This window comes from Sapajus apella, unplaced genomic scaffold, assembly GCF_009761245.1.
Source record: "Sapajus apella isolate SASKATOON/1434 unplaced genomic scaffold, GSC_monkey_1.0 scaffold28, whole genome shotgun sequence".
Classification (NCBI taxonomy): Eukaryota; Metazoa; Chordata; class Mammalia; order Primates; family Cebidae; genus Sapajus; species Sapajus apella.
The window spans coordinates 3289275-3302803 of record NW_022436968.1 but is presented as its reverse complement, the minus strand read 5'-3'; the positions used below and the strand labels follow the sequence as shown (position 1 = coordinate 3302803).

Genomic DNA, 13529 nt, shown 5'->3' with positions numbered 1-13529 from the left:
AATTTAATATTTTGCTCCATTTTCTTAAGACCTAAACTTCCTTATCACCAATCAATTACTTAATTCTTGCTCTTTACCTTCATAATAATAACAGCTTAATTATCATAGCAAATTTAAATGTCAATGTTCTTTGAAATGAAAGTCTGATTTTATGAGTTTTACTTTTTTATATAATATTAACAACTTAAATATAATGTTTTAGTAATTGTGATCTACTTTTCTCCAAACAGTAAATCCAAATTGTATGACAGTCATATTATGATGACCATAATTACCAATAGGATGTTTTAGCACATATTTAAAAAATATTCTTTATCTTAATTTCTGCAACATATAATCTAGACATTCTGCAAATCCTCTACATAGTAATTATTTTCCAGAGTTACATTATTGTCTCCTAGACTCAGTCTATGTAAGTGATTATATTTGAAAACCTGATTTGATTAGAGCTTTTCACCAATCTTTTGCTAATGTTTAACTTAGTTGGCAACTGACTTCTGATTAGGTGATACCTGTGTAAGGGATGTTTTCCAGGAGCTTTCTAAAAATTTGTTTTAATTTACATCTGAAAACAGACTTAGCATAGTCCTGAGTATCTCCACTACTATCCAAGAAAGAAGGCAATAGCAAGATGCCTGTGAAGGTTTGAATTTTCCAATGAGCAGTACTGAAGAGACAACAAATAAATGGGGCTTGTGCTCATGACAGAACTGTGGCCAGCAAGGCAAGTTCAGAGATAGGTGCTTGTTAATAAATGTGAATGTGCTATGATCAGAACCTGGGACAGGAGAATGTAGGTAGGATTATGTTGATCTGTGAACACCACAATGGTGTCTGAGTACATGGAGGAGAGACCAGAAAGAAGAAAACAGCTGGTGACATTATGATCAATAGACTTGATGATCCTTTCAGTAGTCAGAAGAGAGTCATAATGTATTTATGCCTAGATGGACAAATCAACATCTCAGTCTTGAGTCCTGGCATTCCTGCCCTGGGTTACCTTTCAATCTCCATCTCCAACCCTGGTTATAATACTTTGTGTGTAGATTATTTGGGTTCACATTTTCTTCTCTCCAATCCTTAAATTTTATTTATTTATTCTTCTCAGATTACTCAAATATAGAGTCAGTGGACTGGGAGTGGGGAGTGCGAAGTATTTATTATCTCTGTCAAGTGCGAGTACACAATGCTGATATGCATCTTAAAATAGGGAATAAACTGATAAAGTGCTCATATGCCGCTTCTGAGGGATGCAGTAAGCCAAATTCGAACAGTTCTAAAAACAGAGCTGCCAAGTTCCATGCATAAGCCAAAAGGGAGATTTCTATAGAGCTGAAAAGAGCTTAACTGTAGATTACTGGCATGATGTTTTTGGCCCTTAGTACAAAGACTTGCACTCATTAATATGAAGAACACAAGGAGGAAGCACGTTCTAAATCATGAAAGCTCATGAGTGGAAGTCTAGTTCTAGGCTCTCCTGTTTCCTTCACTGCCTTTGTGTAGGACCTTTTGTATATTAGTTAACAATTAAATATTTAACAGGTTTATAGACCAGTTTTCCCATTTGAAATGCTTACCTGGAACATTTGGGAAATTAATAAAGTCATGTTTTTAAAACAAGAAATGCCTTGTAATATTCACTTATAAAAAGAAATGTAAATTATTTGCTTCGTATGATATGTATTTTAACTAGCAGAGTTATCATCTAACTCCAACATCAAACCATGGCATTTCTAGAGTTAGAAAAACAAGGGAAACAGGCTAAGCCTAGGCATGAAATAGGCTAACTACTGCATTAAAATATGCTAAATTATTGGAAATAGTTTTTAGTAGTAATCACGATACTGCTCAGTTTCAGATGAAGGGATGAGACTTAGATGTTAAGTGACTTGCTAAAGGCCATACAGTTGGCTGGTAAGGGGAAAAACAAGACTCAAGCCCAGATGGTTATGTCCATAAATGTATGTGTTGTACAAACTTCCCCTCAGGGGAAAAAGTGATTCTCTTTTCTCTGTTTTAAAAATCTATGTTTATTTTCCAAATAAGTGTTTTTCAATAGAAGAATTTTGTTCCAAAATTGGCTACCCATCACACTAGTGGATTCAACAACTTGACACACTGGAATGCATAAAATTCATTTTTGCTACAAATTAATAAAAATAATGTGAGAAAATTTTCATAGGGTTTATTGCTTGTTTAGTTAAGACAAGTTTTTTGAGCTGAGATTTCGGCATCTAGAAGCTTATGTATGACTTATGTTTTATATACTGCCAGCACCTTCCACAGAGTCTGGCATGTAGAAGGTGCTCAACAGATGTTAAGTCAATTCTGTTATATTCCCAGTTGTCAAAGGCTTAAGAAGAATGGCTTGGGATATGGCATATTTTTCTTCCAAAAAAGAAAAAAGATTTAAGAAGTCTGCATATGTTCCAATCCTTTGGCCACTCCATAAGTAATTTTTACTTCTCTGTGATTTGATTTATATTCCCTAAAATGTAAAAAAAAAATATGATTTCTAGAGTTGACAGGCCTGTAACTATGGTGGAAATGACTCTGTGTGGCTTCCCAGACTAGGTCATCAAGTAATATAACTTCTACCAGGCTGTTTCTCTCTCTCTACTTGCTTTGACACTCAGCCACTATGCTATGAGGAAGACAAAATGTGCCCACGTAAAGAGATCAACATGGAGAAGAACCAAGGTCTGCAGCTGACAGTCAGACGTATGAGTGAGAACCCTCAGACTAGGATAGCACCAAGCCCTTGAATTCCCTCCCCCCACCATCAGCTTATGGCAGAGAGAGCAGAGGTGAGCTGTTTCGATTAAGCCCTCCCAAAATGGCAGATTCATGAACAAAATAAATGTTCATTCTCTTAAGCCACTATGTTCTGGGCAGTCTATTATGTAGTTTTAGCAATTAGAACATTTTTAGATCTAAGCATGACTTATTAAAAGAAAATATTTAATATTTGAATTAGGTAATACTTGAAAAACATAAAGCTTCCTCATATTTTTAAATTATAAAGTGGTCACTGATTATTGCATGGCCAGGGCTATCTATAAATATCTACATGTATCTCCCTTTCTCTTTTTCTCCTTCCCTCCCTTCCTCCCTCCCTGCTTCTATCTTCCTATCTATCCATCCATCCATCCATTCATCTACTGTTTCCAAATTTTCATCCTCATAATGGGCTTAATACCTGGGTGATGAAATAATACCTACAACAAACCCCTGTGACACGTGTTTACATATGTAACACACCTTTACATGTACCCCCAAATCTAAAATGCAAGTTTTAAAAAAGGCAGGAGAAAATAATTATCTCATCAAATTGTGAAAAATAAATGAGGTAATATGTTTGAAGGACAGAAATCATTTTATTTTAAAATTGTCTAAGAGAGGTGAAGGCTAATAATGTTTACCTTAGTGTTTCAATAATAATGCAAATTGAAAACATTACAGATAAGAAAATGTATGCCCATTTCTCTTTGAAGTTTATCTCTCAGCCAGAAAGACTACAGATTGCAGGCTGGATGCAGTGGCTCACGCCTGTAATGCTAGCATATTGGGAGGCCAGGGCCAGTGGATCTCCTGAGCTCCGGGTTTTGAGAGCACCCTGGGTAATAGGGTGAAACCCTGTCTCTACTAAAATACAAAAAAATTAGCCAGGCATGCTGGACTGTGCCTGTATTCCAAGCTACTTGGGAGGCTGAAGCACAAGAATCACTGGAACCCAGGAGGTGGAGGTTGCAGTGAGCCTAGATTGTGCGACTGCACTTCAGCCTGGGTGATAGAGCAAGGCTCTTGTCTCCAAACATTCAAAAAATAAAAAATAATTACAAAGAAATGTGTGCTTGTACCTGAAAAGGCAGCAGAGAAAAAAACCCAGAAGTTTCAAATAATATATTGAAAAATAGATTTTCAAGACCTCTCCCTTTTTTGTCAGATACTAGGACTAAAATAACAAACACCAAAAAAACTCAAATTCATGTATCAGGAAAATATGGAATCAAGAGACTCAATATCCTATTTATTATTCTTTATGGAACTTATACTTTTCTTTGATCTTCAACTTAATTCAGCTACTGTATATTCTTGGTTTGTGCAAAGTCTACATTTTCCACTAGGGAGATGTTTATTTTTTCTTGCCAGATTGACAACTGTTGCAAAGCACAAACTAATAGCAGTAGTAATACACTAATGCATTTAAAATGCCACAAGGATTACGAAAAGCAAATTTCCATTTTAGTTTCTTATTCAAACTTACATTCATTGCCAGCCCCCCATCGATTCCACTTAACAATTATTTAAATTAATGTTAAACATAACTGATTGACCAATGTATGAGAAACACAAATATTTTTGTTGATAAAATTTTACCAAAGTCTTCTGTGGTACCTATAAAATGAAAACAATTCCTTTAATAAGAAAATTACATATTTCCATTTTGCAGCATTCATCCCTTTAGAATTCTCTCAACCTCCTTTTTTTTCTCCTGGTGAAATCTTAGAACCATGGCTTTACATTTCAGGAATGTTTCTCCTCGTTCATTTGATACTTTTTATGAGTTCATTTCTTATGTCTACCCATGGTTATGAAAAAAAGACAAATTTATGGAAATCACAAAAGAAAGAAAAACTCACAAAATTCTCTGGGCCTTTAATTAATGATTTATCCAACTGTATTTTTTTCTTCTTTAGTTAACATTTGGGTAAAGTATGAATTGCGGAGTTCTCATGCTGTATCTCTCACCTAGTTCATTTAAAAAACATAATTGCACTGTCTTATGTGGCTGGAGACCTTAGAAGTTGGTGTTATATGCATATTAAATATGCATGAATATGTTTCTAACACTATAGTATGGTCTAAGAAACTCAGTGGTCACAGCAGTACTTACCCACCAGGAGGTGGTGCACTTTACAAATATCAGTTGTCTTACTATATTTCTTAGAAAGAAGAAAATAATGTCTAAGAAGATTTTGGCATTTCTAAAAGCCACTTAAACTTTATTTAAATATGAATTATCTTCTTTCTCTTAGTGGGAGGTTGAATTCAATCTCAAATGTATACATTTCATCAATAATTCTAAATATTATTAAACCAGATATCTAGGTCTAAATTTGAGTTTAATGTTTTTATTTGTTCTGTATCTTTTTTTATTCTTACAGTCTTAAAAAAGTTTTCCTTATCTTACATACAGTTTTGTTTATGTGCATATTTCCTAGTTGAGTCTTATTGTCAGAATTGAAAAGCATTTAAAAAAATAATTTGAAACACTGAAGGGCAAATATAGGCTATTAGTACAACATCCATGTTATTTGAAATTCTACATGATTAAATGAACATTTTGAGAGGAAAAGGCTTATTTTTACATGGTGAAAAGCATTTGTTAGTTAATGACTATACTAATGACATTAAGTGTTCTATCCTTAATAGATAACTAGTAACCTAGTTTTGATGATGCCAGTAATGCAATTTCTTTCTCTCTTTGTCAGTTAAAAAAAAATTAACACAAGAAAAAGTACAGTTTTCTCATGTTCATTAAATGACTTGTGGTTCTAAATACTCTTTTGGATTCCTGGGGGATTCAGTTCTGATTGAATGTGGTACCCATGAAAAAGCTGACTTATATTAATTAATAAGTTCCACGATTTCCAAATTAGAGCAAAGTTTTTAAGTTACAGTAATAAGGAGTTAATTTTAAAACCTAGTCAGGTTACCAGGATAATGAAAGCCAAGATCATTAAAACAGATGGCAATAAAATAAAAAGATGATAGCCCCAATCAAAAAGAACAAAGGCATAAGTCAATACTTCTTACCCCTATTTTGACTATTATCCCCAGTCAATTCACTTTTAAAGTGCAGGCTAGAAGGGTCAGAGAAACATAACCTTCCTTTGCCATCCTAAAAGCACAACCTGAAGCTTTCTACCTCCAGTGGCATTTATAACTTTGGCATATACATTTCTCCAAAAAGCATATGTCTTCTTGACATCAGTTGGCTCTCTTGCCAGTACTTTTGCTTGGTGCCAGCTTCCCTCTTATCTTGCACAGCTATAAATTTCCAAGTGATAGGCTGTAAAGGGAGATCCCTGCTTTGCAGTCTCGTTAATGAATTAGAAGTTGCAAATATAAGACTTCTTACCTTGAACTGACAGACGCAAGTCACAGTGTCTCCAATTCTTAAACATTCCCCATCAAATTTACAGGTGTTGGTGTCACAGAGAAAGAGATCATTTTCTCTGTCATCATAACCTCAAATTCAAAGAGAATACTCCAGTCATTAAAAAATGTTACAGATTTTTAATAAAAAAGCACTATCTTGGAGCATTAAAATACTTGTCCTAATTTTTAAATCCAGCAACTATAGCTGTACTGCAAGGTCACTGTCTACTGATAACCTAAAAATCTAGTTAAGTGATCAATACTCGTTTCCATTTCCCACAATTCTTTTCTAGTCAATTCTCCTTTAATATCCTTTTCTGATACCACTATTTTTTAAAGCTTGGGTTAATACTGAGGGTGGTAAATGAAAGCTTACCATTTGCTTCCTGTTTTTTGTTTGTTTGTTGCTCATTAGGTGGACAATATTTATGACCACAAGCCCACATTTTGGAAAAGAGCTAGTGATGATCTCTGAATGCCCATTTATCATTGCCCCATCTTTAATTGTTCTTTTGCTTCAAAGACAGAAACAACCCCTTATTTGAAATTTATCCAGACAAAGAGGAAGCAAAGCCCCAATAATAAAGATAAACAGGCGCAGTGTTTTCTGTGATGGTCTGTTTGGCACAAATGAAGACTGATCACCTCTAAGTTAACAGGGGTGGGAGCGGGGTGCCAAGTTCTTGACACCCTATCTGCAAAACCAGCTTATTCTTTTTAGTTTATGCAGTCCCCTTTAATATATCTGGCTAATATTGAATTTCTTGATTGCAAATCTCAACTTCACATTTAAGTTAGTTATTTCCTAAAACAATGTAAGAGGTAAGGATGAAGCAAATCAGTCTGTGTTGGACTACAAAGCCATCAACATTTCCAAACATTGATTTTGCAGGCTCATAATTGTTACTATAATGAAGCATCTAAAAAGTGACTATGTACTAGCAAAATGAGACTTATTCTTTCAAAAACAACACACATGTATGCATGAATCAAGAAGTTATAGCAACATGTTGAGTTTTATAAAAATGCCAAATTTAGAAACTGCCAAAAACAGAACAATCCATTGACCCAAATCTAACAGAGTTGCAAATATCAACTTGTCTTTGTAAAGGATAAATTAGAAGAATGCAAAATAACTTTCCTTTTGGCATTTACATCGGTAATAACAAGGTACTATACATGCTTTCACCAATGAGTTACAGTTGGTCATTCCCTCCTCTCAAAAGTTACATACACTTCAGCTCACATACATCCTTGAAAGCCACTTTATTCAGAACCAGATTTAACTACAGCAGAATTATATTTACAGAAGATGAAAAATTACATACACACTTGCTAAAACTAGAACAGACCACACCTAAGGGACAATACCTAGGCATGTTAACGGAGTTTTAAATGCCAAGGAAATCACACCACAATTCCGCCCGGTATACTACAGGCTGTCAAACCGAAATGCTATGCCAGCTAGGAGTGTAGCAACTCCCATCCTCGGGCCCTATTTAATTAGGAAGCTCCAGCAGAGCGAAGCCTGCCAAGCTCTCGCCGTCAGAATCTGAAGGAACCCGAGCAAGCAAGAAAAGCTTCTGACCCACTCCACGGAAGCTTGTCCAGAAATGGAGGAGTCAGCGCCCATTGAGGTCAGTACAGCCCTCAGCTCGCCTACAGGGAGACTGGCCAGTCTCAGTCATGCCCATTCCGGCCTGGGAGACCCGCAAAGTGTTGTTCTCAACTCCCGTCTACCACCTTGAAGCTCAGGGAAGCAAGAGAGGGGCATATCTGGACTGCAAAACCAATGTCTTTTGCAGCCTAGGAGAGAAGAGAGATGGGGAGAGAGGGAGAGAGGGAGAGAAGGAGAGAGGGAGACGGGGGGGGGGGGTAGGGGGAGGGAGAGGGAGAGGGAGAGGGAGAGAGAGAGAGAGAGAGAGAGAGAGAGAGAGAGAGAGAGAGATTCTCTTGAAACCCTGCTCCTTTAGAATCTGTGTGACCTGGTCTTGAATGGGAGACCAGTGCGCCCTCATGGCACCTCTGCCAGGAATCAGCGATTCCCCTGCAGTCACCATTTGATTTATTGCTTTCTCGCTCATTCTTTCTTATAAAGTTATTTTTTCCTCATCCTAGCCAGACTTTTTTCTTTAATGATGATAAAGCTTCTGTTTTAGTGTTTCCCGTTAGGATTGGTGCTGTTTTTAGTGAACCAAAAAAAACATCCAGTTTAATATTTCTCAAAATTCTCGCAGTTACAATGTAAGCGCAAGCCTGCAAAGGTTTCCTGCTACATCTGCACTTTCTACCCATCCCAGAACCACCCCTCACCCCCGGGCCTGAAACAGTTCCCTGCGTTTCTCTGGATAGAGGTGGGTGGTCTTAGGGGTTTAGGACGGTAGGAGGTGAGGGACTGAGGTGACGCGCTAAGGCAGGCTGGTATGTGCTGGATAAGCGTGCTCTTCTGCGGAGTTAAGGGGTCGGGGACCGGGGTTCTGGACTTACCAGAGCAGTTCCAGCCGGTGGGCGTTTGGCAGTCACTTAAGGAGGTAGGGAAAGCAGCGAGCTTCACCGGGCGGGCTACAATGAGTAGCATGACGGGCAGCAGCAGCAGCCAGCAAAAGCCCTCGCAAAGTGTCCAGCTGCTGCACTGCCGCGGGGACTCCCACAGCACCATGACTAGTTCGCGCAACTCTGCAGCAGCAAACGGCTTCCGAGGAACACAGGATCGCGGGGGCCGGGCAGCGGGCTACTGAGCATCCCGCGGACGGCGGCAGCAGAGGCGGCGGCCGTGGCAGTGGCACCCGGCGGGGAAGCAGCAGCCAAACCCGCGCATGATCTCGAGAGTTTCAGCAACATCCAGGGACCCGGCTCAGCCCCGGGAGCGACAGGGTCGTCCGCTGAGAAGCTGTGCCGGAGACGCGGGAAGCTGCTGCCATAGGAGGGAGCTCTGGGAAGCCCGGGGACAGGAGCAGACGGGAGTCCAGGGGCAGAGCAGCGGAGCCCGAGCGCGCAGGGTGGAGGGAAAGTCAAGGCGCCCCGCAGCCCGGCAGCCGCCTCTCACGCTCTGCCGCCCGCATCCCTCTGGCGTTTGGGAAGCAGCAGGTCCTCAGCCCGCCCGGGGTCACGTGGAAAGAGGCAATCGGGCTCTGATTGGTGGAGCGGGCTGCAGGTCCCGGGAGGGAGGGGTCGGCGAGGAGGTGCACGGATGCAAGGAGGAGGCGGCCGCAGAAGCCACAGATGGGCTCGCTCGCCAGGCGCTGGCCCGAGTGCGGCTAGGCTGGGACGGCTCAAGTGAGAAGCTCGGGTTTCAGGGTGGGCTACCCGCACGCTCAGATACCACTCGCCTCACTCTCCGCTCCAGGACGCCCCCTACCGAGCGCGGGGTCCGGACTAGAGCCCCTCTTCGCGCGCGACCCGGGGCTGCGAGCGCCGGCCCCGCGGCTGGGTGGCGTCTCCCCGAGCTGGAGATGGTCGGGGCGGAGGTGTCGGAGTAGCGGCGGCAGCAGGGCAGAGAGGGGCGAGCCAGCCGGGGAGAGGGCGTCCTGCTGGCGCCCGGAGCTCCACCGTGCGGCAGCGCGCTGCCTAGGCTGTAGGGGGCTGCAGGCTGGGAGTGTCGCGGCGAGAGGCCGGGGACGTTTCTCTAGGGATTGGCAGGGAGGAGAGGGTGAGAGGCGACGGTGTTAGAACCTCTCTGGCCGGCCTGGAAGCAGCAGCTGCATCTCCCATAGGAGCCTGCAACCCCGAGGCTGTTCGCTCAGCCATCCGCAGGGGCTCTCCCCTTCTTTCTCTCGTCTCCCCTCTCTCCTCCCAGCCCCTCACCCCCAGCTCCGACCCTGCCCGAGCCGCCGAAGGTTTGAATCCCTCTCCCCATCACCCGATCCTCTCCAGCCTGTAGCCTATTAGTGTGACCACCTGGGAGTTGCCGTCGGATGTGTTTGGAAGGTCAGATTTGGTCGGGACAAGTGGTCTGAGAGGAAGAGAAAGGCTCCTCTGCAGACGCCGTGGGTGGGTTGCGGGGCGCATCCGCTGGGAAGCGGCGTCCGGGAAGGGGAGAGTGGGCTCCGTTTGGTGGCGCAGGCAGTGGCCCTGCGTGCCTTACGCGGGTCTCTGCCGGATGGCCGGTGACCTGGGGCGACGCGGGAAGGTCTAACTCGGCAGGAGTCGCTGGCTCTGCGCGTTTCTTTAATTCGCTCCAGCGGGCACAGGGCAAACGGCATAGCGAGACCCGCCTTCCGCCTGCTGCATTCTTCAGGCAGTTAGACACTCTTTTTAGCCTAATGGCATTTTAGTCGCCAGTAAGGGGACCGAAAGCTTTCTGGGACAAGGGTGGGGAGAAGCATCTTTTTTCCGTGACTGGGGTCACTATTGCAGTCTGTGTTTTGGATGTCCCATGGGGAAGAGTTTTCCTTTTTGCGTGTCATTATTCAGTGACTCCTGATTTTTTTTCTCTTCGCTCTTCTCTATTCCTCTCTTGTATTCCTCCTCCTCCTTCTCCCTCCCGCTTTCAAAAGCCTCCAGATTCTCCCTTTTTCTCTCTATTTAAAATTTCCTTTTGTGCCCCTCTTTCTATGTCTCCTGAATTTAAGAGAACATTTGATAACATTTAACAGGCAATTAGTGTCCATTCCCAATCACGTAAAAGAGGCATTCATATACTTTGAAAACGGGGACTATCCTTTGCAGATACCACTAGGAAAACAAATTGCACCCGAGTAATCCTTTTAAGTACTTTAACCTCCAACCTCCTCCCACTTCCTTGCTTTTTAACTTCTCCTTTGAGAGATGTGATCGTGCAGCACCTCAGTGCCTCAAAGAAATCTCCTTTTTTTTTTTTTTTTTTTTTCTTGTGTGAAACCCATCCCTTTATCTTACATCTCCGCCTCCGTCCGAGACTATCCTTCTCCCCTCCCACCTCCAAAGATTTCTGAATCTCAGTGTCTCTCAATCCTGGCAATTAAACAGCAGATCCCAGCATTCTAGTCGGTGGCATCTCGCTCCTCACCGATGAAGACTCCATTAAAACAGATCAATTTGGCCAGACGTTGGAGGCATCAGAAAAATCGGCTTCTAGACAGAGCAGCTAAATTCTTTAAGGAAACGAAATACCCGTTAGATAGAGCTGCCAACTGATACTGCAAAACAAGGAATTAAAGATTTCTTTCGATACAGGCTTTCGGCAGAGAAGGCAACATAAATGTAGATCAAGATTTAACAACTCTAAGCACAGAGTGAGAACATGTCATTTTCCATAGCAAGGCTGGTGTGGTAGCCAATCAGGCTTAGGAAAATAAGTCTCGCTTGAAACTAAAGGCAAAGTCCTTAAAAGTGTTTATGCAGTAATTATGATAATGAAACAGAACCTGCTAGGATTTCAGAGCTTGGCTATGTAAGTAGAATTTTAGAGAACCTCTTAGCAGAGGAAAACTCTTATTGAATTTTCTGCTAAGTAAATTTTTGGCATACTTTCTAATAATGTATACTCTTCCTAAGACGTTTCGCCAAAAGTGACTTAAAACTCCAATGGAGTTAATTACTGGTTGTGACTGGTTAACAAATGCAGTTGCTTCCACAGAGGTCCTTTAAATGATTAAACAATTTGAAGCAAAGCCTTTTCAATGGGAATGCTGCAGTTTTGTTCCACTTACTATGTACTTAGTGTTATAGTGCCACCAAGAAACAAATTCTGAAACTGGCAAGCACCACCAAGTGGCAGAAGAACATCACTCACTGAACAGAGAATTCTATTATTGAATAGATAAATAAAAATATATATAATATTTAGAGTCGCCACTAGGTACCAAAGTAGACTAGACTGCATTAGCAATTAGATTAGTGCTTTAACTTTTCCCTAACAGGGTGAAATCAGTTTACTTATTAGAATTAAATTCAAGATTATGTCTATGAATTGTACTTTGCATTGTATATTATATGATTACAAGTAATATGACATAATCATTCCATGCATTTGCAAAATTCTTATTTTAACATACTATATTATATTTACTTTCCATCTTCTTGAGCTGGAAAACTTTATTTGTGGCATGCACACTCTAGAATTGATGGAGAGGGGTAGAGTTCAGTTGTTAGATTTTTCAATATAAATAGCACAGAGATATTGTCTCCAGAAAACTTAAAAACATTTTTTCACATGGAAAGAACATCATTATAAAGTGTGAGATTATTCACAGCTTAAGTGGGGGAGTGGGACTTGGGAGTTATTCTACAACCAGAATAGTTTAAGATAAATAAATGAACCTGGGAAAATAAGATAGACTGCCAGTCAGGACTCTATCTCCTTCATGATTTCATACTTTCTGATCGCTTCAACAAAGGTAAAGTGTATCTTTTGCTTCTTAGGTGTCAGGCATTGTGCCATGCAGGATAGAACATACTCTTTTTATTTAATCTTTACAACACCGCTATGAAACAAAGAATATTGTTATCTCATTTTATAGAAAAGGAATATGGCTTTGAAAGCATCAGGCAACTTGCCCCATGAAACAAATCTATCCAGTGATACTGTTGGGACTCTGTGAAATTCTGACCTGAGAGAAAAAGACCGAAGTCACTACTTTCTGCTGTATTGCTGCCTGTTAGCTTCTGAGAGGGGAAACTAGCTGGGAACATATCAGTTCTGTCCATGATACTTCTTTGTCTGCCCTTTCTATGGAGCAGCAGTAAGACTCAAACTTGAATTTTCAAACTTCAGCAGTGAGATCCAGTGATTTCTGAACCTGATTGATCACATGGATTCCTTGAGAAACTTTAAAACAATAGACAAATTCCAAGTCCCACTATCAGGGATTCAGAAAATCTAGAGTTGAGCCCTGGGATCCATATTTTAATATTCAGCCTTGTTAGGGAATAAAGATACCTAACCCAAAACTATATGACGAATGAAAGGGTACCTAGACTTTTGCTCAGTTTTCACAGAGAGGTTTCTAAGACAGGTTCAAGCCTTATACTCAGTTGAAAGATTAGCTGTTGTACATGTCTATCTCTCCGTTTTTAGGTATATGTCCGCCAAATATGTATTAAGGTTCTAATATGTCTGGCACACTAACTTTGTGACTGTGGACAATTTTCTGATTTGTAAAATATGAGTAATAACAACACCTAGCTCCTGAGCTTGTTCTGAAAATTCAAATTAAAAAGTATGGTTTAATGGTAATGCCTCTGAGGGAAACCCCTGTATAGATAAGTAAATGAAGGTATGAGTAAATAAATAAAGATGTGTGTAGTTGTATTTACACATATGATTAAAAATAATTGAAGATGTACAAATTAAAGTTAAATATATGTGATATTGAAGTATATGATAAGTTGATTATTGATAATTAAGTACAGTATAATTTCTAACTCCACACCTTAACACCTCA

At 40.7% G+C, this 13529-nt stretch overlaps 1 protein-coding gene across 1 annotated transcript in view; it reads right to left on the bottom strand.

Annotated features, from left to right (window-relative positions):
* TMEFF2 (transmembrane protein with EGF like and two follistatin like domains 2) overlaps nt 1–9233 on the bottom strand; it is a 248660-nt gene extending 239427 nt beyond the window's left edge. The window contains exons 1-2 of the mRNA XM_032292588.1: nt 8653–9233; nt 6146–6255 (exon numbers count right to left, since the gene is read on the bottom strand). Coding sequence (XP_032148479.1) covers nt 6146–6255; nt 8653–8824 — 282 coding nt within the window. The 5' untranslated portion in view covers nt 8825–9233. The remainder of the gene's footprint in view (nt 1–6145; nt 6256–8652) is intronic.
* Between the last annotated feature and the right edge of the window lie 4296 nt (nt 9234–13529).